This window comes from Amia ocellicauda, chromosome 21 (assembly GCF_036373705.1).
Source record: "Amia ocellicauda isolate fAmiCal2 chromosome 21, fAmiCal2.hap1, whole genome shotgun sequence".
NCBI classification, from domain to species: Eukaryota; Metazoa; Chordata; class Actinopteri; order Amiiformes; family Amiidae; genus Amia; species Amia ocellicauda.
In genome coordinates this window covers 15,591,327-15,617,612 of record NC_089870.1, presented here as the reverse complement: position 1 = coordinate 15,617,612, position 26,286 = coordinate 15,591,327, and the positions used below count along the sequence as shown (strand labels likewise).

Here is a 26,286-nt window from a genome sequence, read left to right as displayed (position 1 = left end):
GCAGAAAGCTGTGACGTTTAACACAAGCTCCGGAATCGGTGACGTTTAGCACGGCCAGAGATGTCAGTGTTTGAACCAAGTGTATATAGTGGTCGGGGGAGAGGGCATGGAAGTTGTGCGTCTTTATCACTTTGCATTTGTTTATTCAGGGATTTGGAAAAAGAAAAATGTGTATTCACGATAAGACAATGGTTTAGTAAGTTTAAATGTTACTGGGATCATATTGATATATAAGAGTTATGTTGTTTATGTGACGTATTTCATTGCTTGGGCAGATGCTCGTATCGGCGTAGCTTCATGATTATAACAGATGGCGTTAAACCCCTATCAGATTAGGTACCGATATTCGTAAAAATAGAAATACAGTAATGATGAACAGGCATTTACTTTAAGGCATGTTAGGCTTTTAGTTAGTTAGGCTACTGAACTGAAAGTGTTAAATTGTTTTGGAAGTGCATTAGAGATCGTACAGGTAATTTGTGCTTCCAGTTATATAACTTGCTTATTTATGTATGTATGTATGTATTTATTTATTTATTTATGCATTTATTTATTGATGTAAAGTACATAGAATGGGGTATTCATGCTGCCCTACAAAACAATGCACTGGACTGATCTGCGTTGCCGTCATTGTCTTTTTTTATTTTAATAAGTTCAAGTTTAAGAGCACTAATTGACATCTGGGACAATCTCTTACTGACACAGGTGAGTTTCTACTTCTTTATAGTTTAGACGGGAAGAACAGTCATACAAAACAGTGCCTGGGTTCCCATGTGAAGACTTGAATGTAGTGCAGTTGTCCAAGTACTGTTCATAAGTAACGTGTTTATAATATAATAAAGTTATCACACATCCATACAAATATATGCATATGTCCATAGCCCTTGGGACCCTGATGATGCATTTGGTGGAGTTAGAAGTCTTAAACCTTTAACAAAAACAAAATGTATATAAACATTTCTGTAGCCCCATTCACATCTTATTGCCTTTTTGTATATTTCATTGATTATCTATCTATATTTTTCAGTTTTTGTGTATTGTTTTGTGCATTTTAGAGGTAAGCCATTAGAGCTGCATCATTGGAAAGCCACTTACTGACTTACTGACGACCCTGTGCCTTACTGTAACCTCTGGGCTCCAATGAGCAGGAACTCCAGGTCGCTTCCAGAACATTCCTTCTTCAAGAAAAATGTCATTCTTCAGTTGCCTGCATGCATAACATAAAATGAAAAACAAGCCACAACATTAAAACAAATTACAGTTGACTTGGCACATTTCTGTAAACCTAGTATTCTGAGATGTACAATGTATAGTTAGGGTTGGACATATTTCTGAAGTTCAGCTATCCCCGCCTGGCACGCATTTATACAAATTGACATCGGCAAAAGCAATCTAGTGTGTGATGAGGAACTTGGAAGCTGTTCAAAGGCCACTCTGCGTAAATAAATAAATAAATAAATAAAATAAAATCTGAAAATTTCAGGGTGTAACTACTGTATACTTAAGCTTATACTATTTAGTATTGGCAACCTATGTGGAGTTTTGCAACTAAATTTAAAGCAAATTGCTGAGAGAGAAAAAAACTAAAATAACATACTGTTGGTCTAAACTGTGATTATCATTGGCATTATAATGCCATGTTTAGGGTTGTGTGATGCACATGCTGGGGTAGAACACCCACAAAACCATTCCCTGAGGGCATCAGGGCTTGGTATTAATAATGTATTTGAAGAATTTCTTAAGACATTAAGCAAGTAAGTTCTTACACTGCATATGTAAGTGCTCACTCCATTCTTATTCTGCTGTTCATTAGAAGGGGTCTGTGTGATTAAGAGAGCACAGATGCACTACACTGGCTGGTACGTCATTTCCAGCACAAATTCTCAGTTTAATCTCCCTCACCAACACATGTTCAGTCACATACAAAGCAACATCTCCAAAGTAACCTTGACCCACTTTCAGAGCTATTTACCAAAAGAGCTTCTTGTAAAGGCAATGGGATTCAAAAGTTTGCCCGACAATTGACTAAAGGGTAAATAATGTCACTGAGATTAGTATATGCTTTGAATATAAATGCCTAATTTAAATACATTTTCACTACTGATTTAATTATAAAATGTAGTTGCATGTTGCAGCTCTGTTTTTAATGCACTCTCCTGGTTGTCCTCTCCTGAGTTATGTGTTCACAAGTCAATTAACTGATGCATTTTAAGTCTTGTGTTGGTAGTTGTACCTACCAAATTGTTTCTGGTTTATTTTGCAAAACTCACTATACTGTAGCCATATTTACCTAACTTGTTTTAACTTGTTACGAACTGTCTTTTGGTGGAAGGCCGTTTAATTTAAGGAAAAATATAGCTTATTTTCCAAACAAGCGACGTTAAGTAGGTGTAAAGATATGGTTGGTGCATCATGCTATACGCTGTATGCAGTCATTAGATTCAATTATCTGCAAAACACTAAAATTAGACAAGATGCACATTCATCATTGTAGTTAAGCCTACACTAAATTATAAAGTACTTCTGTCTTTTGTCACCTAGTTTATTCTACCTTTTATTAATTTTAACTGTAAATTGCAGCTGTTAAAAACAAGTCATTTTCTGCTTAACAGACAATTTAAGTGGGCTAAAGATTTTGCACTGTACAAGTGTTGAGATCAGCCACAGATCTTTCTCACTGGAATGTCAAACCCTCCTCACTGCATCTGGCCGCTTGCCAGTTGTCTAATAGCCAAACATTGTGCACTGAATAATATGGACTAACAACTCCGCAGCAGCATTTTTTGCATAGGGCATATATTTTAAAGCATTTACAGTATATTTTGTTAGATGTATATATTTGAATCCAACTCCACTTCCTCAGATTAAAATGTTGTATGGAAATGTCATTTTCAAAAGATTAGCTCTGCTGTTTTTTTAAGACAGTGTGGCTTACAGGATTTGAATAGTTTTTCTATATTGCTGGAAAACAATAAAGAATAGCTGCAGGCTATTGTGCATTCAAGAGTAGGTTTGTGTAGATCCGTTTCACGATGTGCTGTAGTATTAACTGAAAACACCAAGGGTGCAGACAGTGATTCCTGACTAATTGAAAAGAGTGAGTACTTTTTAAAATAATAATAATAATAATAATAATAATAATAATAATAATAATAATAATAATAAATATTATCATCATAATCATCATCTCAGCTGCATATAACTTTGCTTCTTAAGATGAAAATCTGTCCTTGGAAACAAGAGTTTCAGTGCCAGGGAGATTTTACTGCTTTGTTAAAAAGGACCAGCACATGCATGCATGGAGACAGGGATAAAATATAATGGTATACCACAGAGCTAAAAAGAAAAAAGAAGAAGAAAAACCACAGCTTTAAAAAAAAAAAAAAAAAGGAAAAGAAGGAAAAAAATGTGCAATATTTTTAGTACAAATTACAGTGTTGAAACAGAGCGCTGCATAGTGCAGTGTCCCCTGGGACTAGAATGGCGTGAGTGGTGAGTGACAGCGCCAAACTCCTCCCGCGGTGTCCTCTCGGTGGACCTCTACCCAGCACTCCTTAAAGCCCACTGTGGGAGTGCCGCTCGCCTATTACCCAGCTCCATGTGAGCAGAACCTCTTGTTCTCTCCTGCCCCTTTAGGGCAAATTATATTTGCTTATAGGAAACAAAAGTTTATACAGTTTTATTTTTAAAATTCTACAAGGCTACAAAAACAAAAGATTCTTCTGTGCTTTGATACGTCCACTGCTTGTGCCTGTCATATCTACAGCAGCAGTGTGTGTTATTTGGTGAGCCGTGGGAAAAAGCTGCTGCGCTGTTGAGTCCGGTGCAGTTCCAACAGGACTGTGTTTCCGACCTTAATTGCAATTTCTCAACACAAATATCCTGAAAGTAATTGTGTTGCTCAGGCAACGGATCATTTATGAATGACACATCGAGAAAGAGAATGGCAGATAGAAGATAAATATAAGGTTTAAAACCTACCGCCCACTTAAGAAAAAAATTGTAGCCACTAATGCTTTTCATTCTAAAAAGTTGACTTTCAATATTTTTGTTTCCTTTGGAGATCCTGTGGTTACTATAGAGATGTGTGGGAGTTAGATGATTGCACACATTTTTTGCTGTTCATGCCAGTCAACTGAGAAGTCACCATTCCACACATGCATGGCTTTTACAGCATACAGTGATGACAGAAAGGAAATAAAATGATTACATGCAGTCCTTTAAAATGGGTTATTATATTATTTGATAATGTGTAAGTGTAAGTATATAGTTTTATTAGGATTTATTAATTTAAAAAATTGTATATTTGTTTGCAGAAATAAATGTACCCACTTATTCTCAAATACACACGTGTTCAATTAAGAAATAATATTACACTGCAGAGATTTTTAAATCTCTGCTTCAACTGAAATGCACTTTCTGTGCTTTTTATTTGACTTGTTATAATTTGTATTATCTATCTTATAGTGTTTCCCACTGATTGTTCAGACGACTTCATACAGTAGTAGCTCTTTCTTGTTTTAATGATTGTAAAGACATTTTATTTCTTTACCACAAGGTCACACTGTAAATTAGATAATGTCTAGGTTGCTTTATATCCTTTTTTAAAATAAAGAATAAAAACATGTTTTAATCGCTTATAAAATAAAGAACTCATAATAAAGTGTTGTTTAAAGATGTTAATTTGCAGTTGCTATGTATAAAGCAACTTGAGCCTTAAATTAAGTAGTCATCTATTCTTAATTAGCCAAATTCCTGACATCATTGCTGTTTTAGGAAATTGGTTGAATTTGAGTAATTTGAAGTTTGCAAGTTCAAGCCAAGAAACTTGTAGCGCTAAAGATTCTAAAGAGAAGTTTTGAGAAGCATGTAACCCTGTAAGTTTTAATTAAATACACCCATAAAATGTATTTTGAGAGCAACGCTTCTGCTTTTGCAAGCCAACTGTTTTGATGTCCCAATATATCCTCCTTTTTTCTTTCTTTTAGGGGGCCTTTTGGCTCCAGCTTGCCCACTTAAGACGGAAAAACGAAATTATTGCCAGTTTCAGCATCTGAAAAAAAAATGTAAATGTTGCTGTAGGCAGGTATTTGATATCCAGTTTTTTTTTTTTTTTTTTTCTTCCAAAGAGCAATGTTTAGAGTAATTGGGATGGAGCTCAACATGATTGGTTGATAGCTTTTGTAGGTGTGGCAGCATGCCAGGTCCTTATGTCTTTATATACAGTAAACGGATGACCGGACATCTCTGTGAGTACCCACTCTCTCCTGTCTCCTGTCTCTCTCTCTTTCTCTTGCTCTCTCTCTCTTTCTAGGCTGGTGAAGGCAGGCTGGAGTTGTGAAGTTTAGAAGAAAAGTATTATTTTTCTTTGTTCTATATTTTTTTTTCCCCCCACGTCAATTTGATCAAGTTTTAAAGCAAGCAAACTTCCTGCAAAGATGCTTCTGCAGAGATTCCTACTCTTTGTGACGTCCCTCTTTGCTCTGGCTGGGAATTTCCTAGCCAAGGCAGAGATCTACAACCTCGGTTTCTCCAGCATGGAAAACGTCCTGCCCAGCATCACCCGCCCTGCGAATGCCAGCCGCACTTTCTATGGAATCATGTTTGACGCAGGGAGCACCGGCACTCGGATCCATGTCTACACTTTCATTCAGAAAGATCCAGGTATTTTTTTTTTTTTTTTGTCTGTGTGCTGTCCAAGTGCTGCATTTCAGGATCTCGGCAGCTGCTGTCGTTTTGTTGTAATGCGGTGAAAGAAATTCTTAGAGATGTTCAGAGTTAGAGTTATAAATTATATCTATGCAGAGGCAGTTTCTTTTTTTTTCTGAAAGTTAGATCACAGTGCAGCTTCGGGGCAGAAGGTTTAGTTGACAAGCTGCTGTTTCATGTTGTGCATTTTTAAGTGACATGGAAATAAGATTAATGTCATTAGACAGGGATGTGTATAATTAGATCAATTCCCTTTTTGACCTGAACCCAACAAGTTGCTGTGCCGGTCTTTAACCCGATGCCACAGCTGAGCATATGTTGATGCTGTAGGTTCGAGATCTTTGCAACACTGTAATTGAGAAGATTGCTTTGTTTTGAGGTGCTGATGCCTTACTGAGCAAACCTGTATAAACACGGAAATAGTTTAATGTAGGCTATATTTAACGTTATCACTCCCCTCTGTTTAAAGACACGTAATCTGTTAATTTGTTTGGTAATTCCTGGATTTGTTTTGGGACGTTTTTTATATTTTTGTGCACTCTTCTGTCTTTAAAGCTGAGCTGCCTGTTTTGGATAATGAAATGTACCAGTCGGTGAAACCTGGACTGTCAGCCTATGCAGATATGCCTGAAGTGGTATGACTCCAATTTAATTCACTCACTTTTAAATGTCTGCTGAATGACTTTTTATAGTAAACTGTATTTTATGTTTATGGTGTTTCCAAATCAACATATACCTTCCTATTTTCCTGTCTTATAATGGGGTGAAATGGCTTTATTTTCTTTTATGATTGCTTTACCGCGATATACGTCACAATGAAGGTTTGGAAGTGAAACGTAACAATAAGGGCACTGGATCCTATACAGTCCACAAACCGCCCGTCTGTTAAAAGCACTGACCCAGTTTCAGAAACATGTGCTTTTCAAATTAGACCCTAGACATGTAATTACTGGGAGCAAAACTTATTTAAATTAATTTCTATATTTGGGGTTTAATTTTGCTGAAAAGGAAGCTAAGGGAATTATCAGGTCCCTGCCCATCAGAGACAGCAAATTACTTATTTGTTTGTTATAATCTGTAAATATATAATGAGCATTTCACTTTCTGAACAAAGGCTTAATTGAGGGCATGTTTTTTGTGCGCGCTTTTTTTAGGGTGGAAATACAGTGAGGCAACTGCTGAAGGTTGCAAAAAAGACAATCCCTCGTCCTCAGTGGAAGAAAACGCCAGTGGTTTTGAAAGCTACGGCGGGGCTCCGGCTGCTGCCAGAGGAGAAGGCACAGGCTCTGCTCGAAGAGGTACCACTGATAATAGCTTTTATGTGTTTATCTAGCTCAGACAGAAGGAGCGAAAACAGGCGGCCAAGGGCTACGACTCAGCATTGCAAACCACTCTGCACTTACAAGCATCCTAACGGCATCTGTTTTGCAGCTTTGTAAATGCGTCAAAAAGCGGTGTTCTTCCCATTGAAGGAAGAGGATAGCTTGTGTTAACATTGTTTTGTGTATGCTGCCCTTTAGTAAACAGGAGATTTTAAATACCTTCAATGAACTTGTAAAATGATTATTAAAATATTTTACACTCAAGACAAGTTGTGGTTTTGAACTGCCATATAAATGAGATTAATCCAGATCTAGTAGTGGGCCTTAAATCTTTAAAGCCACACAGATCTATTTATAATATAATCCTGGGGTGTTCCACTGTGTCTGCACAGACCGAGTGTGGCTTTTGAGCACAGGGTATTGGTTCACCAAAGTCTACCCTCATGGTAGTATGAAACTGTGGATAACCTTTAAAGTGCACCATATTTATGATATATTACTGTTATGACTAAGAATCTTGTATTTATTTATTGAAGTTGGTGGGTAGTGCTAGTGGCTGACTTGGCTGTAAGCATCACTGGAGATGGTATGGAATCCACAGGTGGTCATCTTAATTCATGATACTTTAACAAACATGCATAAATGAATGGGTTTAGTATGTTGAGCAGCCATGTCTTTACACGCTAACCTGCGTTTCCCTGCCCAGGTTCAAGAGGTTTTTGAAGAATCGCCCTTTTTCGTACCAAACAACAGCGTTAGCATAATGAACGGAACAAATGAAGGTAAGTCATCCTTAAAGCCCATAAATCTGTTTTTTCTGAGCTGCCCTGTAGGTGTTTGTAAAAAACATGCTAACATTGAATTGTGTATAATGTAATGAAGGCGTGCACCCTGGGAGGTGTTGGATGTGCAATTTACTGTACATTTAAAGGCTCACTTATGAAAGTCTTGCGCTAAATGAAGATGCAGTCATTCGCAGAGATAGAGGACCTGCATTTATGAAATGTTATGGTTGCACCTTGAAACTAAACCCGACGTTTGGGAAATGTAAGCATATTCATTTGGTCATGTTATCTTTGTGCAGCAGTCTTTATGCCACAGGCTGTTATTACTTCATCTGGTAATTTAGTAAATATGTCAGCATTTCCATCCACTTTTGATATTAATTGCCTTTCCACACCTCTCATTTAAAGTGGTTTTATACTCCTGCTAGTTTAGATGCATAATCCCATAATTTTCATATTAGAGGTCCCAGACACGTATTAAGGGCAAGAGTGATTAACTGGGTTTATCGTAAAGTCATACCCTGCTGCCTTAATGATGGAATTAGTTTCTTAAAGCAAAAGACCGCCTTTACACATTTGAATGTGTATTTAGTATGTTTTGTATTGGTTTTTAAAAACAGATGTATCAGGTATCAGAATTTGTGTTCAAATACCAGGATTTTATATGATCAGATTGACAAAACCTAGATTTTGGGGCCCAAGTGAGATCACACTTTGAGTTAAAAACTTTTCTGATTGGTTGAACTTAAATAAATGCTCAAACTGGAAATTGGTGATGGAATCCTATGATTTGAACATTAATATATCTTCAGGTCTGTAAGTTAAAAATGTATGTATAGGTTAAAGTTTTTTTTATATGAACAAATTCAGTATTAGGGTGATGTTTTCCTTCAAGTGCATTCACCTTTACTTTATTTATTGTACTTAATCCAAAGAGGTTCAGGCTGACATGTGCAATTCTGTAAGTCACCCTGGATGAGGGCATCTGCCAGTAAATAAATAAATAATAATTCAGTACCTAAAAACTGTGAAAGGCTTGTACTGTATTAGCAAAGCAGGACACATCGAAAATAAACAACTCACACCAACTGCCGGCCTGCTGTTTCACTGGCAATGAATAGACCACAATGAAAAGGAATGTCTTGGGAACCTGTGAAATAATATAAATATACAAAAAATACATATACACATATATATATATATAAATATAAATATAAATATATCGTGTCTGTTTCTCACCTTCAACTTTTTTCATTTTTCTCTCTCAGGAATTCTAGCCTGGGTTACAGTTAACTTTTTAACAGGTAAAGTATAATTAATTACATATTTGCTACTAAATACTTACATTACTTCACTTCCATTTCAAATAAAAATACCAGTCAGGGCAGTGGAAAAAGTATTCAAATTATTTAAAGCAACACTACCTGTGCTCTGAGAAGGCTCTGTATTGTGGATTCTACTATTTTTGACTAATAAACTGTGTTTATAATGCTGCCGTGTGGCCTCACCACAAGGAAACATTTAACTTGTTACCGTGTCTTTAGTCTGTTTTCTGATGTTTTAAGCGGCATCATTATTTTTTCAGGTCACCTTTATTCTAAAAGCAGAAAGACAGTTGGCATTCTGGATTTGGGAGGAGGCTCAACTCAAATCACTTTCCTTCCAAAATCTAAGGTAAAACATTCCCTTCAGTCTGCGCAGCATTATGTGATTTCTTTATTTTAAGAATCTTATTACAGCTTGCATGTAAACTTATGAGTCCCAAAATATTTTAGTTGGACCCCCACCCTAAGGCTTCTATTATCCATTAACCTAAATGAAGGAATAGGAGCGGATATAGGAAGGGTTGTTACGGCATATATATTGAATGCGTTGATTGAAATCTCAGTTTTGACAGAAATATATGTCTTTATTCACAGAAAACCATTGAAAGTGCTCCAGCAGATTACATTGCTTCATTTGAAATGTTCAACACCACTTACCAACTGTACACTCACAGGTAATTGTTTGTTTTGTCTTCTCTGAACAATGTCTGAACTGCATTTACACCATTCGAGGGGTCACTGGCACTTCTATTGTGTCTCTCCAAATTTGAATTGCACTTTCCAACACTGATCTTTAGATATTGCAGAATTGTACAATATTGCTTTGGCAATTCTATGATTGGTTATCCCAATAAAGCACCCATAGTTGTGTTCTTGTGCTCTCAGGAGATGGGCCTGTGGTTCTCTCTTCTCCTGCCTGTGCTGTAGAGGCTAGACAAAGTTCAGAAAATAACCAGATTTGGTATTGAGCTTATATGAGTTTTCCACGCTTACAATTTACTGTAACCAGTTGCAATTGAACATGAGCTGAAATGATAAACTTCTCCATAAAAAGCCTGTAATTGACGAAAACCACTCGCCATTGTCAACAGCAACCACATTATTGGCTTTGACCAGAACATATGTTCGCTCACATACATTTATATGGCATGGTTTGTCCTTTTCAATTCTCTCCCACACAGCTACCTCGGGAATGGACTGAAAGCAGCTCGACTTGCAACTCTGGGGGCCCTGGGAGCTGAAGGTAATTGAGATTTATATACTTATATAATACAAACTATATAATAATAACTGGAAATATTATATACATATAGGTGCCAAGACACTAAGCTTCATTTAATGACTTTATTAAAGAACTTACAGAATTTAAGTAGACGTTGTAGGGTATGCACCTATATTTTTAATGTTCTCCCTCAGTACATAACGTTTGCCAGGCCGAGACTCGCCTGCAAGTAAAACGACACTATTCTGAACGGTTTGTTTTCTGAAGCCTTATGCATTCATCCTCATTAAAGCAACAAAATCCTCCTCAAAGGGCAATTATGGTTAAAACCCTGATCTAAAAAAGGAAAGTTCAAGGTAACTGCAAATCCATTTTTTCATCTCCCAGGATTAGAGCACAAAGTTTTTAAAAGCACCTGTCTGCCCAAGAAGTTTAAGGAGGATTGGAGTTTCGGTGGGATAACTTACAAAGTCAGTGGAAATCCAGATGGTAAGACAATCTTTAAACATGCAGCTCATTTGAAATACAGTTAATCTTCATAGAAGTAATAAGAAGTATTATTATAAATGACTTAGATCCTAATTTATTCAGCTAGCATAAACATAACAAATTTGTTTCCATGGGGTTTGTAAAATAACCAGTCCTAAGAAACAAATCGAGCAATGCAGAAAATGTCTTTTGGTCCTGCTAGTTAGGACTAATCTTTGACATTCACTTCTTCACAGTGAAAATACTGCTAACCGTCTATTTGAGCGCTTTGAAAATGATCAATTTGCATCTAAAATAATACAGTAGCCTTATGCCACAATCAAGTATCCAAAACGTTATGGTTTATTCACTGTGTCATTATTTCTCCAGCAATGACTGGTTGTCATGTCACCACTCCCAGTCATGTGGTAAAAATAGATAACCCAAGGGGCTGCACTGAACGTTGTTGTTGTCAGCTTCTGGTTTTCAAATGTTGTGTCCTCGACCAGTGTAGTAGAGAGGTTTTCCAGGCAGCATGTCTCAGTCCTGACCTGACAGCACGGTCTCTGGGTGTTGAGGCCACCGCATGCTGAACTCGGGGTTGGAAAACCGGGCGTTATTGCTGTGTTTCAGTACGCAGGGCAGAGTACAGAACACAGAGAGACAACTTAATCCAAGACTTTAGGATGCGACTTCACCAGAGACATTGTGGGGAAGACTGTGGCTTTCTTGCTTTTTAGCAGAGCCTCTGTAAAAATGTCAGTTTGTACTGCCCATATTTATTGTGCTTTCTCCTTGTGCCTGCAGGTTACACCGGGTATAAGCACTGTTACCAAGAGGTGGTCAAAGTAGTGAAAGGCATTGTCCACCAGCCCTACGAAGTCAAGGGCAGCAGCACTTTTTATGCCTTTTCATACTATTTTGACCGGGCCGTGGACTCCGGCTTGATTGGTGAGTGATACAGAAGAGCTTAGGCCTAAGAAATGCCCTTTTAAAACCTGTAATCACCCATCCAGCCCTCTAAACAGAGCCACAGGCGGACAGAGAGGGGTGATTTTAAAGTGCTGATGTGGTCGTCTGGGAGGAAAACATGCGTCTAACGATTTAAATGTTGGGTCTTTGGAAGGAGTGCTTAACTGTGTATGGTGTTAAGGCCAAATAAAGTCAACTGCCGTCAACATATGTTGTTCTGCTTTAGGTATACATCCATGCTCAAACGTTCATTTTATTCTCCAAACACTGGGAGGAATTTGGAAAATGGGGAAAGTTTTAATGCAGAACACGAGGATAGGAAAACAATTCTATATGTAAGGTTTTAATTGTCACTGTAAAAGAAGTTAAAAGAATGAAAAAGAAATGGTCTTTTGTTCTTGTATTCCAGATGCCACTCGCGGGGGTGTAGTAGAAGTGAGAGATTTTAAAAAGAAGGCCAAAGAAGGTAAGAGTTGTGGCTTTTTCAGTTAAGCCTTGCACAGAACAGCCCGTTTTCATTTCATTTCACAATCGCATTCGTACACACAACCCTCCTTCACAAACACCTGGTCTTCCTGAGCCAATTACATTCCTTCCACAGGCGTGTTTTTGCCCAAATCCTTTAGTATCAATTTGCCAATGGCATTAGCTTAATTGCCATTTTAGTGGCTATTGTAATTGAAGAAGTACTTACACTGATATTTTAAAAGGTTTGTGGGTGAATTGGTATCCAATTGAAGAAGTACTTACACTGATATTTTAAAAGGTTTGTGGGTGAATTGGTATCCAGTTGCACCACAAGCTTGTCGCTGGTAGGAGTTGCTTTCTGCCCTAGTGGGAGAGTTTGGTTTCTTTTCTCACATAGGTCAGGTCAAAGCATTGCTGCTCTAGAGTTGTGATTGGCGTCCCTCGTTAAACCCGTGCAGTGCGAGTCTGGGTCAGTCTGAAGGGGATGGAGCCGGGCTATCGGCTTCCAGTTTGGCAGACCAGGATCCAGACCACCTGCCTGGCCCTATCCTGGCAGCCTGCGTTGCTCAGAGGCACATTTGGCACTGTCTATCTCTCGCAGTAGCACGTGCAGCACTTAAACACAGTCTGGGATTTGGGTTGAATGCCATGCGCACTCAGCTAAACAGTCAATTATCTACATCTGACTTCATTTGAATTATTCTTTAAACCAATAGAAAAGTAACCATGATTACATGCTCCCGAGTTAAAGGTTTTGTAGTTGGAGTAAGCAACATGTTACCTAAACGAGTTTAACCACCTTCAACATGGATTACAGCAGTTGAGTTGGTACCAGTAATTTGTAGGCAAATCCAGTCTTTAGATCACTGGAAACCCTTGTTTTCAGCACCCACTTCCTTTGTTTTAAATCTAATTATATGATCAAAGTGTACAGAACATTAAGTACACATGGTATAAAACCCTTTATTTTAGGCTGCAGTGAGGTCTAACTGAATTTTGTGTTTGTCATTGCAGTGTGCAATAAAATGGCCAAGTACCGCCCCATATATCCATTCCTGTGCATGGATATGACCTACATCACTGCTTTATTGAAGGATGGCTTTGGATTCAAGGAGAGCACAATCCTGCAGGTAAGGCACTCTAAGGGCCGACTTGGAAAGCAAGTGACCTGAACTCTCCTCTCTGGCCGTCTTCCTATAGATTCAGCCAACGAGTGGGTTGGATTGGGAAGTATTTGCATTTGACAGTTTCCACGCTCAAGCTCAAGCTCAAATTTGCCAAATTATAGACCATATTTCAGCCTGTGTTCACTGTACATGTATAACAGCACCACCTGGTGGTACAGAACCAACCAAAAGAGTAGGAATAAGATGCATATGTATTTCTCCCATCCACAGCTAACCAAAAAGGTGAACAACGTCGAGACGAGCTGGGCCCTGGGAGCCACCTTCCACCAGTTCAAGTCTGTGAAGATCCACTGAGCAACACTGAAATTGGGTTAACAGTATAGGCTATTGTTCTTGCTGGGCTTTTCTTTGCTGACCAACACTTCTCACTAGATGCCCAGGCCTGCTGTTCTTCACATACAGTAGACTTATTTTTTGTAATGGAGAAAGAAACGGAAAAATGTTATCGGACAAAAAAAACAACCTAAACATTTATATATTTTTTTAAGGCGGCCAGCAAATCTACTGTATTTTTAAACCCCGATTATCAATAATATATTTTTTTAACACATGCAAGCGTTTACATTAAGCTTTCAGTGAGGCTTTTACAAACAATATTGTCTTAAATAGAACTCTTACAGCCTGTTAGGGTTTAGCAAGACTTTCAGGGGAATGAGGGAACTGTCCGTCATTCACAGAGGAGGAACACTAAGAGAAATGAAATATTTTCTCCATTCCATTTAACATCCACTAATAACCAACCGTCAAATTAAGAACCTGCCTTTTAATTAATTTGTTTTGGTTGTGGTCAACGGTGGTCATTAAAATTGTGTAATCTAAGCACAGCTTTCCTATAATTTAGATCTTAGCCCAGTTGTTCGTTCTTCTCTCTTTTGCACACAACACTTTAATTACAAATACTGTAGCTAAGATGGGTTTCTCGCTTAAATGTCAGTTGTACATAGTAAATATTATTGTGGTGCTACATATATACCACAATCGCTCAGGGTTCAGGGAAAGCACAGAAACAAAGTGCAATAGCATCCACTGAATATGCCTAATGTTCAGTACATTTATAGTACTTTTGTGTATATCTACTGTGCAGTATTTATCAACATTTGGTCACATTGTGTTTAATCCAGCTTAATACCCAGTACAGGTGTGCTTTTTCTAGATTGCTGAAGACCTCTATCAATTCTGTTTACAATAGATTAACTGTAGCCTTCAGCTGAACTTAACAATATGCAAGTAGTAGATACAAGCGAGTACAATATTTGTTTTCCCCTTTCAATTTCAATGCTGACTTTCTTTCAGATGATAAAATAAGGTCTGTACTTCAGGTGCTAAAGCAAGGTCATTATAATGAACTTAGCTGGGACTCAGTGATTTTTACCTATACTTAAGGCATCCGTGTACATTGTATTTAGTTTAATAATTGGCTTTAACTCTATAGAAGTTTACAAACATGCTATTTGGATGTTTAAAAATAATTACAATTGGAAGATAGGTACTTGAATGAATGAGTTTTGTTAAAACAGACTCTAAACATTGCTCATCATTTGATAACTGCAGTACTATAAAATAAATGTTAATTTTGAAGTGCCAACATCACTAAATAAATATTTATACATACAAATATATATGGCAAGAAATGTGTAAATCACTGAAACATGCCTGTTTTTAGAATACCCATTTGTGACTTTGTATTGTTGGAAGATTTACTTAATTGTGTACAAGCCATTTCAGGAGGTAATGTTGTATCAAAGCAAAACTGACACGTAGCTTCAATACTTTTTGAATAAACAAATGTTTCTGTTAACAAAAAAGTTTTACATGTTGTTTCCAGTTCTCATTAATACTTTGAATAAACATGAAAATAATGAATCTATGCAATGGGGTTTATGTATTACTAAGCCACAGGCATCTATTGTAACAATACAATTGTCTTGGGTGTTGCGGTGGCACCAATTGACAACACTTTCAAGAACAAGAACAATTTAGAAGTAATACTAAAATGTGTAAAATGTAATATATGCATATATTTTCCGTTTTATTAATAAAATACTTAAGATTTGTACTTGGTTTGTTTCATCATTGTGTTCTTACAAGTCCATTTCAAAAAGCAACTTTTGGGAGTTTTCACATCCTTAAAGAAAATACATACAAACCCCTCCAGCAAAACACAGCTTCTACAGAGCAACACTACACTACATGAGCCAGTGTGACATGTACCATTGTAGTAGTATCTGCCCACCAAGTTTCAGAGCTGGACAGAAACGGGAGACTTTCTTTAGAGGAAGGTGAAAGTGATATTTTATCTGAGCATATTGAAATACAGAAGCATGATTTGGCAAAATATACAAAGATACAAATGTGATTTACAGCACCTCCAGGCCTTGAACTAGAACTTGAACATACATCTTTGTGCTCTTTACCATGTGAAAATAATACCTTAAAAGACGTGTAAACAAATTAAAACAGTTAGTGGTGATAGTGATTATGTGTAAAATACCAGGTCTTTAGAAAACTCTGCTTTGGAGCCAATATACACAACTACCTTCTTGGGATCAGAGCGCACTACAGGTTCACCTGGCCACGGCTGAGGCACGGACCACAGGCACACTGGACAGATTGCCTTGATATTTAATGCATTTCCCCCAAGAAACAACTGAATAAATAAATAATTGCATATACCACCTCTTCTGACTCACCAGATTAAACTATTGAAACTGCTTACACTTGCAGTCAATTAAAAATATACAGGGAATATGCAGCCTTTTCAACATCTTAAGGCATAATTAACCACATGCTTTAATCCAAAGTGACTTACAGAGACTGGGGGCTGAACTATGAGTCACCAACGCGTTCTGCAGACACTTAGAGCGGGACGTCGGCCACGTGTGTCATCTGTAGGACGGAGTGCATGGAGGCTGTGGGACTTATACAGATCAACAGTGAGACACAGAACTGCTGCTAACAATCCTTTCTCCGCCCAACATGAATGGCACATCCAGATATCCAGAGACAAAATAAACTCCCCCAATGTTCTGTACGATCAATACAGGCTTAAAATAGAGCTTTATTAATTTACAAACAGTGCAATTTATATACTTTACAGTCCGTAAGCCACTGTAAGACGCAGCAGAGGAGCAATGAAACCATTCTTCTGAACACCCCACTTACAGATTCAGCAGGAAGGCCACTTCGAAAGTTCTCGGTCACTTGCTGGCGAAGGCGATGATCTGTTCCTGAGAAGACGAGCAAAGAACATTGTGTTAGTATTTTACAATGCGAAACACACTGCGAGATTCGTTGCGATGGTTTGTATACACTGGTCTGGATGTAAAACCAACGAACATCTGGATAACAGACGGTCATGCTACAAAACCCCAAGAAAGAAGGTCAAAACATGTCCCTCGATTCAATCGGAAGGAAGCTTCACAGTGCCTGTACCATGCTGGTCTTCATGCTTTTTTTAAAGGTATCTTGTCAAATTGAGAGATGTTAATGGTATCGTTTGTTGAGGAACAGAACCTGCAATTTAAATTAGTCTTGGTTTCCTCCAAGATGTGGCTTATGGCACTAGGCCTTTACACCTCATTCCACTAACTTCTAGGTTGCGTATAGTTGGTAGGGAATGGAGCCATATATCAAGAACCGAGCTACACAATGTGCGCGCAAACACGTGCCAGCACTGGGGTACACGTTGTGGGGTGAGGAACACACCCCACCCACACAATTTCGGGAACAGGACATTTGATACTAAACATAGACATCCCATAGTTCATGACCATACAATGGCCTGGTAAATTATATACATTTGGGAAAGGGAAAGCGTGTAATCAGCACGACCACAGCGTACTTTCACAGGCGGAACGGCATTGGTGGCCTGCAGGCCGAGTGTGCGCAGCAGGACGAGGGGCGCCGTGTTGGTGGAGTACAGGCGCTTCATGAGGTCGATGGCCGCCATCATGGGCAGGTTGTGTCTCTGACGCTCGGTCTCGTACTCCAGGAGGTGCTGGGTAGATCCTGAAGGAAAGAAAACAGCAGAAGAGGAACTGTCAGAGGAGGCCACAGGGACACTAGCATCGGACTGCACTGATGGGAGCTGCCGTCTTGCTTTTTTAAACAAATTCCCAAAACACAACGCAAGCCAGTCCAGGCAAGATCCCAAAATGAGAGCTGGCACTCTACATAGGAGAAGACACTGTTTAAATTCAGCTTTACCCTCACCAACATTAAGGGGTCTCCAAGAAAGAAAAATCTGTACCATTCCTTTATAAAAACTGCTTGGCCACTGACCACCATTCCCACTGCTTACCTACATCCTTCCCATCGAAGGCCGCTTGGCTGAGCAGCCGTGTGAGGCAGGCCACATCCCCGAAGCCCAGGTTGACTCCCTGCCCAGCTAAGGGGTGCACTCTATGGGCAGCGTCTCTGCAAAACACACAGGCGCCGGTTCACTGACCGTCTGACACATTCGACACCTCTGCATTTTACAAGCTACATCCTACATTTAACATTAAACACAAGACAGTATATTATAGAGCACTTTTCTGTATTATAGCATTCAAGTGGTAACATCTTGTGATCTAGACAGGTTGTCTTTTGAATATAAAGTTAAAACAAAAACGGCATTGGTAAAGGCCGGCATATCAAAGCCTTGACTGAGAGTGTGGCCAGTAGAAATGTATACTTATTTACTGCAGTCCGCTGGAAGAGGACAATTGCCAAGCACAGTGCACACACAACATGCTGTTATTAAGGCTGCCACAGTAACACCAAGACAGCAATAACAAAATCCAATTAAAAAGCTCATAAAGCGCATATTAACATATCACGAAAAAAAAGAAACTTGAACAGAAGTTTGCCGTCCTGGCTTAGAGACACATTCATAAAGGCCTGGGAGGCAGGGGAGGCAGAGGTGCACTGGGGAAACCTTCACTGGGGAGGCTGTGGAAAGGAGGTCCCAGGTACTGCATTTATTTACCTTTCTATACTACATTCAAGCCACAGCTGGACAGAACCGTCTATAAATGTGCACAGGAAGTTCTCACTACACATTTCAAGACTGAAGCTGAAGGTCTAGCAATTGCATCTTGATTTTGCAGTCATCCATGAGTGTTAAGACTATGCAGCTACTGGGCTAACCAGCGAACGCACAGTACGTACCCAATGAGTGCCACTCTGTGCCTCATGTACTCGGAGGCATGCCCCATGCCCAGGGGGAACATGGCCCTGCTATTGGGTCCGATCCCAGAGACGCTGGGGGGCAGCTGCCGGGCCGAGGTTCCCGAGGGCATCAGGAAGGACAGGGCAGATCTGAACAGGGTGCCAGCCGTCTCAAGCAGCTCTGAGTGGTTCTCGTTGCTCCACTGCAGAGTAGAAAAAACGAGGAGAGGGAAGATTGCTGACAGTGAATTCCATAGACCACAATGACTTAACATGTATAAAATAGATGTTTTTCCCCCCTCTTGTCAATTACTTAATGTGCAAGAGCCAAAGTTTTAAAACTGCTCAGTTCAGTTAGCAACAGGCGAGAAATGTGCTAATTAAGAAAAGAAGAAAAAGACTTGGCCGGGTGTTTTAATGACTACAGATTTAGTTCAAACACATACCTCAGCCTAATTCTGGTTACCATCACGCCACAGACCATATTAAACTAACCAGCGCTAAACGCATCAGGATTTGAACTCAATGCCCAACAAAGTCACTGGATTTATGCACAGACTGTAGAGCACAGAGATTTAAAAACCTGAGGATTAATGTCAATCAGAGGCCTGTATAGCTGGACTAAGATAAAAGTGTGTATGTGAGAGGCTGCCCCAAGGAAAAAGGGAAAGCATAGAGATAAAGGAGAATGCAGCTCTGCCACACGAGAGAGTAATCTAATCCACAAACGTGCTGCATGTCAAGGGGGTGAGGGCGAGTTGCCGTCTGAGCAGTAACTGGCAAATAAATCACGTCAGTCGAGACACTGGCAAAACACATTAGATCAGCGCAGGAGGCTCTCTGTCAGTAGGAGTCGGCCACGCACAGGCAGACTTACAAACGCAGAGTTGATTGCGTCAAGAAAAGTCTCGTCATCCAAGCCGAGCAGCTCCTCTGCGTGCTGGTGGCTGGTCGACCACACCAACGAGCTCTCGTTGTCTGATAACTTTCACAGACGGGGAGAATAATAGCAAAATTAAACGGGCAGGTCTTTCAAGTTTTAATGAAACTCCGTTGCATAGAGACACGGCCTTTAATCTATAAAACTGCCTTTCATTGTCTGATAAATTTCGCAGAGGAGAAAAGATCAAAGCTAAACACTCGCCCAGAGCCTTCTTGCAATTTTTAATGGAACATGGTTGCATGGAAACAGTTTTAATATCTAAAAGAACACGCCACAGCAATATGCATTCAGATATTTTATTACTGCATGAAACAAAGTGAATTGCAGCAGGGTGGCATTCACATTAATGGTCGAAATACTTAAATGTTGTCAGTTATGCAATCAGATTCCCAAAATGAAATACTTATGCATTATTATACAATATTTGAGCCATGATTAGGATACAAGAGATAAAGCAAAGGTCAACATAATAGGGACTTACTGGAAGCATTGCAATTGGTCCAGTTGGAAGGAATCTTTGCCATGCAACATTGTTTTCTGTGGGCTAATTAAAAAAACGACAGGTGAAAGAAACGCGTCATTAATGATTTCAGTATAAACTCCTCCACTGTGGTGGTTGTGCCCAGCCACTGAAGGACTTGCACTCTCAGTACCCTTACACAGTGATTCACAGACTGCCCAGGAATAGACTTGGCTTTATGCAACACAAAATGAAGAACAATTCACTTGGATGTCCTACACATGCGTCCTCTCTGTAATCCAGCTGCTTAGGGATTCTCCTCTCCAGCGAACACTCCGACCAGAGATAGATTTCACTGGAGCTTCTGCAATTCATCAATACCGAACTCAAACCACTGACCACTTACCTCAGACAGACTCAGCACGGCCACTACAGCGGACTGGTTGTAATTCCACTTGACAGTGGGGATTCCTGCTTCGCTTCTCACCATGGAATTCGGCCCGTCAGCCCCGATCTGTGAAACAGCCAATAAGGATCCCGGCGAGAACAACACGACAGGCATTCAGCAGAAGCTTGGCCGAGCGAGTCTGTCAGCTAGCATCTCTTTTTAGAAAACGGATGATTGACCTTTCACTCAAGCGTCTCTCAATGGTTTCTCAAAAGGCAATGGTTGCCAGGAAAACAATTCTGGCCACATAAAATGTTTATAAAAGACAGATGGCATTATAATAATAATTTGCTGATAAACAAAAGACCTTCAAGTGCACAGATTAGGATAGAATGTACTACAAAACATTGGCGAGCCTGTATTTCTCTTTCCTGTTCATAGATATGCACTGGTAATGTCCCACTAACCAGTAGTTTGGTCTGCAACTTCTGCCCACTTGCCAGCTCCACCTGCACCCAGGGAATGGCATCGGGTGCTTGGAAGGGGCGCGGCCAGGTGTACTTGACAACCCTGCTCCGGTACTGAACCTTCACTTGATCTGAGGGGGGGAGAGAGAGGAGTCACCTCCTGACACAGCACCGAACAGCATCGGATGCAAGGGTGAAGTACAGTATCTCTCACATGCAACATCATTTCACACACCCATCCAGGCTCTCCATAAATTCCCAGAATCCGGGGCCTGGCTGTGAGTAAAAGTGCAGATCTGCAAACCACCTCGTAAAACACCACTGGCTTTCCGCCTACCAGAACACAGCTGCCAAGCTGAGATTGACGATTCACTTAATGGGCTTGGCTAACCACATGGCAAAACTAATAGTGTTTATCTACCAGTCAACCATGCCATATCATTTTGGGGTCAGCATGGCACGTTTACAAAAGGGCAATTTTTTTTATTGAAGAGTTTCATTGTCTAGTAGTTTAACATAAAAAGATGTATCCCCTATAGTGCCACTACAATGCTACCTTTGATTAAATCCCTTCCAGGAGAGGACATTAGCTGTACTGATCATGTTAGTGTGATTGGGATAAAACTAAAAACCTCCTTGTGTTCTCATTAGGAAAATAAGAACAAATGGAGAGAAAGCTGCATCACAATCTCATTTGCACAGAAATAAAAAGCTATATTTAAAGGTCACTGCAACATCTTCAAATACTCTTTCAAGCAAAAAACAAAAAAACAAAGAACATTTACAACACAAGGGAGTGGTTCATTTTGAACAATAATGGTTGTTTGATTTTTGTTTGACTGTCAGCAGTGGAGCATCCTTAGAGGAACCATAAAGCACATGGCCGTATAAAGTAGGTCAGTGGAGCATGACACGTGTTGTGTCACAAGTCAACTTTTTTTACCCTTGCTTGGGTTACCCAAAGGAAATGTGTGGCTGTGTGACTTTGGGATTCGCAGGAAAAACAGAGATGCGTCCAAAAGTAAAAGTGGAGCTCATAAACCGACACTGAGAAAGAACAAATAAATATTTCAGACACAAATAAAGGGACTAAGGGAAGATACTTTGCTACACTGAGGGGGAAAAAACAGAACCAGGTATGGTTTCCATTTGGCATGCAACCGAACAACTTTAACTGCTTCAAAACAGTGTTCAGGAGACAAATTACAGCATGGACACATTGAGATCGTTATGAACAGACAAATACCGGAACCATTCCTCACTCAGTACCTACCAGACAGAGATTCGAGCTGTCGTGTCAGAGCAGCAATGACAACATCGTTCTCTACAACGTATCCCATTTCATCTTCAAAATTGTCCTTCTCAAAAGTGATCATGGCATCTGAACAGGCATCCCACACCTACATCAAAAGAGAGAGATTCAGGGTTTTATAATCCAATTCTTCTCTCAGATTGTATGGTCTCTCCCTTATGGAATCCCACATAAACCTCGTTACACAGAGACATGCATGTATGTTGCCTGAACTTTCATTTCTTAGGTCAATTCCCCCTTGGACTCAAGGAACAAATATGCTGGAGCTTAGAAATGTGCTCAATTTCAGGTGGCAGTGTAATGTTTATATCAATATATTTTTCTGGGAGGCATATTTTTATTTTTGCCATAAATTCATCTTCAGGCTGTACCTAGTGGACATGACTCCTCCAGGTTTGTCAACGTATCAGGCAGGAGGAGAGGTTAGGCTCTTGTATAAATAGGAGTATTGCATGCTTATATTGCTCCAGAATTACTGAATTTAAGACATTTAAGGACTGCAGTCTCCTGGAGCATAGTCCTATCTGCCGAACAGCTCAGGGGTCATGGTACTACGCTGCCTGTGAAAAACAAAACTCCTGTTGATATGCAACTAGTTGCTAGGTGTCACTGTTGCTACTCATTAAAAAAACTCTTTAAAAAGTTTATATTTTCAAAAAAACGGTTGTGTGAGAGAGTATATATATATATATTTATTTATTTAATTTTCAAAAACCACTGGAATGTGATGGAACACTTAGAAATAGCTTAAAGAAAAAAAATGGCAGATTTATTTATTTATAATGCGACTAGGTTAGGATATATGGCTCCTAGTTTTCCCGGTTTATTCTTTTCCCTTTTTTTAAGTTGGGTTCAGAAGAAGGGATGCCCTGCTGGCATGGTGCTCTGGGATGATAACTACACATTATTCTGCCAGCCTTCTGGGAGTTTTAAGGGCTACAATACCACAGTATACTGTCATTAAAGAAACCACCGTAAGTAAAGAAAAAAAATCTGTGGTCGAGATATTATGGGAGAGGTATATCACGATACGGCATTTTACGATGACATCCCTGACCATAACAGTAACCACAGGGTTTCTTATTTGGTACAAAAAGGCCACATCTTAAAGGAAAGGCCACATTATGGCCACAGCTGTAAACCATGGTCATTTTCCTGCTGACATCTGCAGTACCCTTCACTTTAATCTTTTTTTCCTGTTTTTCACATGAATTTATAATTAGAAGAATGGGACAAAGACCTATTTTAAAATGATCTATTGATTTATTAAATAGATTAATAATACAGAAGCACTTAGCTGCAGCCTTGTGAGCCCATACTTCAGCGATCGAAGGACCGAGGCCTTTAGTCGTAATTTTAAATGTATTTCTCCCTGCTACACATTGGCACCCAAGCACTTATACAGCTACTGATGTTTCATAAATGCGACCACAGAATGCATACAATGTTCAGTTCAGCCACCAATGCGATTGCTTTCCATTGTGAACACTTAGTACTTTCTGCTGGAAAATTACACAATGTTCTCATGTAGATTTAGGGAGAGAGATGTGAAAACATTGAACTACAGGCCAAGATATTTATTTTCTTCTCTTTGATTGAGCATCAATATGATTTCCAAAACACCTCCTTTTAAATAAAAATAAATCCAGCAAACAAGCTAGCAGCATAAGAACAGTCTCTTCCTGCTAATAAAAAATCTAAATCCCACATCATCCCAGTAAACTTCATTTTTAATATTTAAAAAAAGATTTGTTGCCAAAAGTTAATTACATCCAATCTTACGCATGTTACGCAAACCACCTTCCTGTTAAAGATTCTCTGAAGCAATTTTGCAGTGATAGACAATCAGATAACGACAGTATTTTTATATATTCAGAGTGATTAGCCTCATACAAACGTATTATTATTGGATTTCCACTGTCCCTAATTACGATCTAACAAAACCTCAGCCTGGGGAACACGCTTGGAGAGAAATAACTATAATTGTAAGTATCTGAAGAAAGTTTGTCTGCATGTGACCGTGCATGTACTTTGCATGATATATGATTGCATATGTATTATTGTATGCTAGTAAGCAGCTTAATATCAGTGATAGTTTGCAATCAAAGCAGTAGCAGTACTGTATAATTTAGGTAAGAAGAAGTGTGCAAGAGGAATAGCTTGTAAAACAAAGTAGGTTAGAAGCTGTAGTAATAGCAGGTATCAATAATAGCAGTTCTCAGATGCAGACTAATAATAATAATAATAATAATAATAAAGCTGAATTCTCTTCATCTGCTCTCCTTAAACAAAAGCACTCATTTGTTTAATTAATACATTAGATACAACTAGTTTCAGGAAGCCCCGTCCTTGTGTGAATGAACGCGTACAGCAAGGGTTTTAAATTCTGCTCTTATTGACATAATGTGATGTTAAAAATTTAAGTAGAATGTAAAATCATATTAAACTAAGTGACCTTCAAGAAATGTTGTTATACTATTAGATTAATATGAAGGCACCTTACTGAACGGTGATAAAAGTAACTAGTGTCAGAACACTAACTCAAGTAACAGTCTCACCTGCATCCTTTTAAATGGCTTACATCTCATATGGAGGATGTGCTCCCAGGCGCCAATACCTAATGGAGAGGACAGGAAAGGAGATATTTTAGCAACAGGATGCAGCAAACAACCCTGATCTATGTGGCATAATAGTCAATTGATCTAGACTAGATATCAGAAACTGTAAAACACTGTAAAACTACAAACGGAAGCAGATCGTAAACAGGATCTGCTTAGATTAGTGGTTGTATAGTTAGATTTTGTGTGGATTTTTGTAGCAACTGGGGGTACGAAGAAAAGGCTTTTCAGGATCTACACACATGCAAACACTACATATATATAATACAAGTTAGTCACTGATCACCATGATCTCCTGATCTCATGATAGTCCTTGGGAATAGCCTCCTTTACCTACATATATATATATATATATATATATATATATATATAGTCCAAATGCAGATACACAAGTTTCTCTGTACATGCCCACTGCTTTCCGTACCGCTGAGAAGTGTTGCTGACCCTGGGCTGATGGAACTGACCCTGGTACTGTAGGTCTCCGGGACTTTGTCAATCACTTTCTTGTGGCCGGCTTCTAACAGGAGGACCTTCTTCCCTTCTAAATTGGGATCAAACCCTGCTCAGGAAACAAAATGGCACATTTCTGTCAACAGCAGACAATCAGACACTGTAGTCACATTACATGACTGTGGAACAGTTTAGCAAAGGTACTTTACTACAAATGCTCTGCTGAGAAGTAAATAATACAAATGCTTACCCAAAGAACAAGCCATGGCTGTCCCAACCATTCCCCCTCCCGAAATGATGACGTCATAGAGGTCATTGTCGCCAGTGCTGCCGCTTGTGGCTCCATTGCTGGGCTGCCCCCGCTGTTTGTTGTACCCCGAGTTTCTGAACCCCCTGCTCAGGATGCGCACCCCATTTAAACAGGTCACAGCTGTATAGCGCCTACACCCGCTTTGTAAAACCAATGTAGCTCTTGTCAGACAATGCATCCCACTGCTGTTAACTAGGTTTCGACGCGATATATTATGCTTCCAAAACGCAGGAAACTGGCTTTTGTATAGAAACAATTAAATGCAAAATAACAGTGGGCGAAAAACGCGCTTTCAGGTGTGTCCTACTCACTGCTCCTCTCCTGAGGCACCACACGGCATTGCTTTATAGGACGAAACCGCATTCACACATTCCAAAATAACCAACATGGCGTCCTCGCTTCGGTAGTCCTCGGAATGATTCGTCTATTTCCGACAAGCCTGTGGTGGTTCGTGTTAAAGGTCGGATATTGCTATAAAATTAGGGGCGCAGTACGTGCATGGCATCCAAACATGTTAGTATTGTATATGCTACATACATTTATCAAAAAACTTAAAAAATATAGTGCACTCAAAATACATGGGAGGAAACTAAACGACGCACGATTTCGAATGCGTTTTTGTCTCATAATCCCGGAAGGAACGCTTCCCGTGTAACTAACATTCGGAAGAAGAGGAAGCGATGAAATAGCAGACGCTACCGAAATGTTTAAGCATGACATGTAAAAAAT

At 39.4% G+C, this 26,286-nt stretch overlaps 2 protein-coding genes across 5 annotated transcripts; one reads left to right on the top strand and one right to left on the bottom strand.

The window, feature by feature from the left end:
* The first annotated feature begins 50 nt into the window (after positions 1–50).
* entpd5a (ectonucleoside triphosphate diphosphohydrolase 5a) lies at positions 51–15,514 on the top strand. Of its 2 annotated transcripts, XM_066695040.1 has the most exons (15): positions 51–705; positions 4,989–5,086; positions 5,315–5,664; positions 6,265–6,344; positions 6,864–7,007; positions 7,738–7,813; positions 9,085–9,120; positions 9,402–9,490; positions 9,736–9,815; positions 10,323–10,384; positions 10,751–10,852; positions 11,639–11,782; positions 12,213–12,269; positions 13,286–13,401; positions 13,669–15,514. In XM_066695040.1, exons 3-15 carry the CDS (start codon positions 5,439–5,441, stop codon positions 13,750–13,752), a joined length of 1,296 nt encoding a protein of 431 aa, XP_066551137.1. In that variant the 5' UTR covers positions 51–705; positions 4,989–5,086; positions 5,315–5,438; the 3' UTR covers positions 13,753–15,514. The 2 variants fall into 2 exon arrangements, with proteins under 2 accessions (XP_066551137.1, XP_066551138.1); XM_066695041.1 differs by lacking the exon at positions 4,989–5,086.
* A 984-nt stretch (positions 15,515–16,498) lies between these two features.
* coq6 (coenzyme Q6 monooxygenase) lies at positions 16,499–25,977 on the bottom strand. Of its 3 annotated transcripts, none has more exons than XM_066695034.1 (12): positions 25,498–25,976; positions 25,222–25,356; positions 24,738–24,796; positions 22,141–22,267; positions 20,868–20,998; positions 20,419–20,526; positions 20,034–20,096; positions 19,475–19,594; positions 18,610–18,812; positions 17,759–17,874; positions 17,300–17,466; positions 16,499–16,685 (listed from the first exon to the last, which is right to left on the bottom strand). In XM_066695034.1, exons 1-12 carry the CDS (start codon positions 25,733–25,735, stop codon positions 16,656–16,658), a joined length of 1,497 nt encoding a protein of 498 aa, XP_066551131.1. In that variant the 5' UTR covers positions 25,736–25,976; the 3' UTR covers positions 16,499–16,655. The 3 variants fall into 3 exon arrangements, with proteins under 3 accessions (XP_066551131.1, XP_066551132.1, XP_066551133.1); XM_066695035.1 differs by having other exon boundaries at positions 19,487–19,594; positions 25,498–25,971; XM_066695036.1 differs by lacking the exon at positions 19,475–19,594 and having other exon boundaries at positions 25,498–25,977.
* Between the last annotated feature and the right edge of the window lie 309 nt (positions 25,978–26,286).

Coding starts and splice junctions, on each gene's coding strand:
- entpd5a (XM_066695041.1), top strand. CDS start 5,439: ATGCTTCTGCAGAGATTCCTACTCTTTGTGACGTCCCTCTTTGCTCTG. Junction 10,853..11,638: donor AGTCAGTGGAAATCCAGATG/GTAAGACAATCT, acceptor TTGTGCCTGCAG/GTTACACCGGGTATAAGCAC. Junction 12,270..13,285: donor TAAAAAGAAGGCCAAAGAAG/GTAAGAGTTGTG, acceptor TTGTCATTGCAG/TGTGCAATAAAATGGCCAAG.
- coq6 (XM_066695034.1), bottom strand. CDS start 25,735: ATGCATTGTCTGACAAGAGCTACATTGGTTTTACAAAGCGGGTGTAGG. Junction 24,797..25,221: donor GTCAGCAACACTTCTCAGCG/GTACGGAAAGCA, acceptor CCTCTCCATTAG/GTATTGGCGCCTGGGAGCAC. Junction 20,097..20,418: donor CCGTGCTGAGTCTGTCTGAG/GTAAGTGGTCAG, acceptor TTTTTTAATTAG/CCCACAGAAAACAATGTTGC.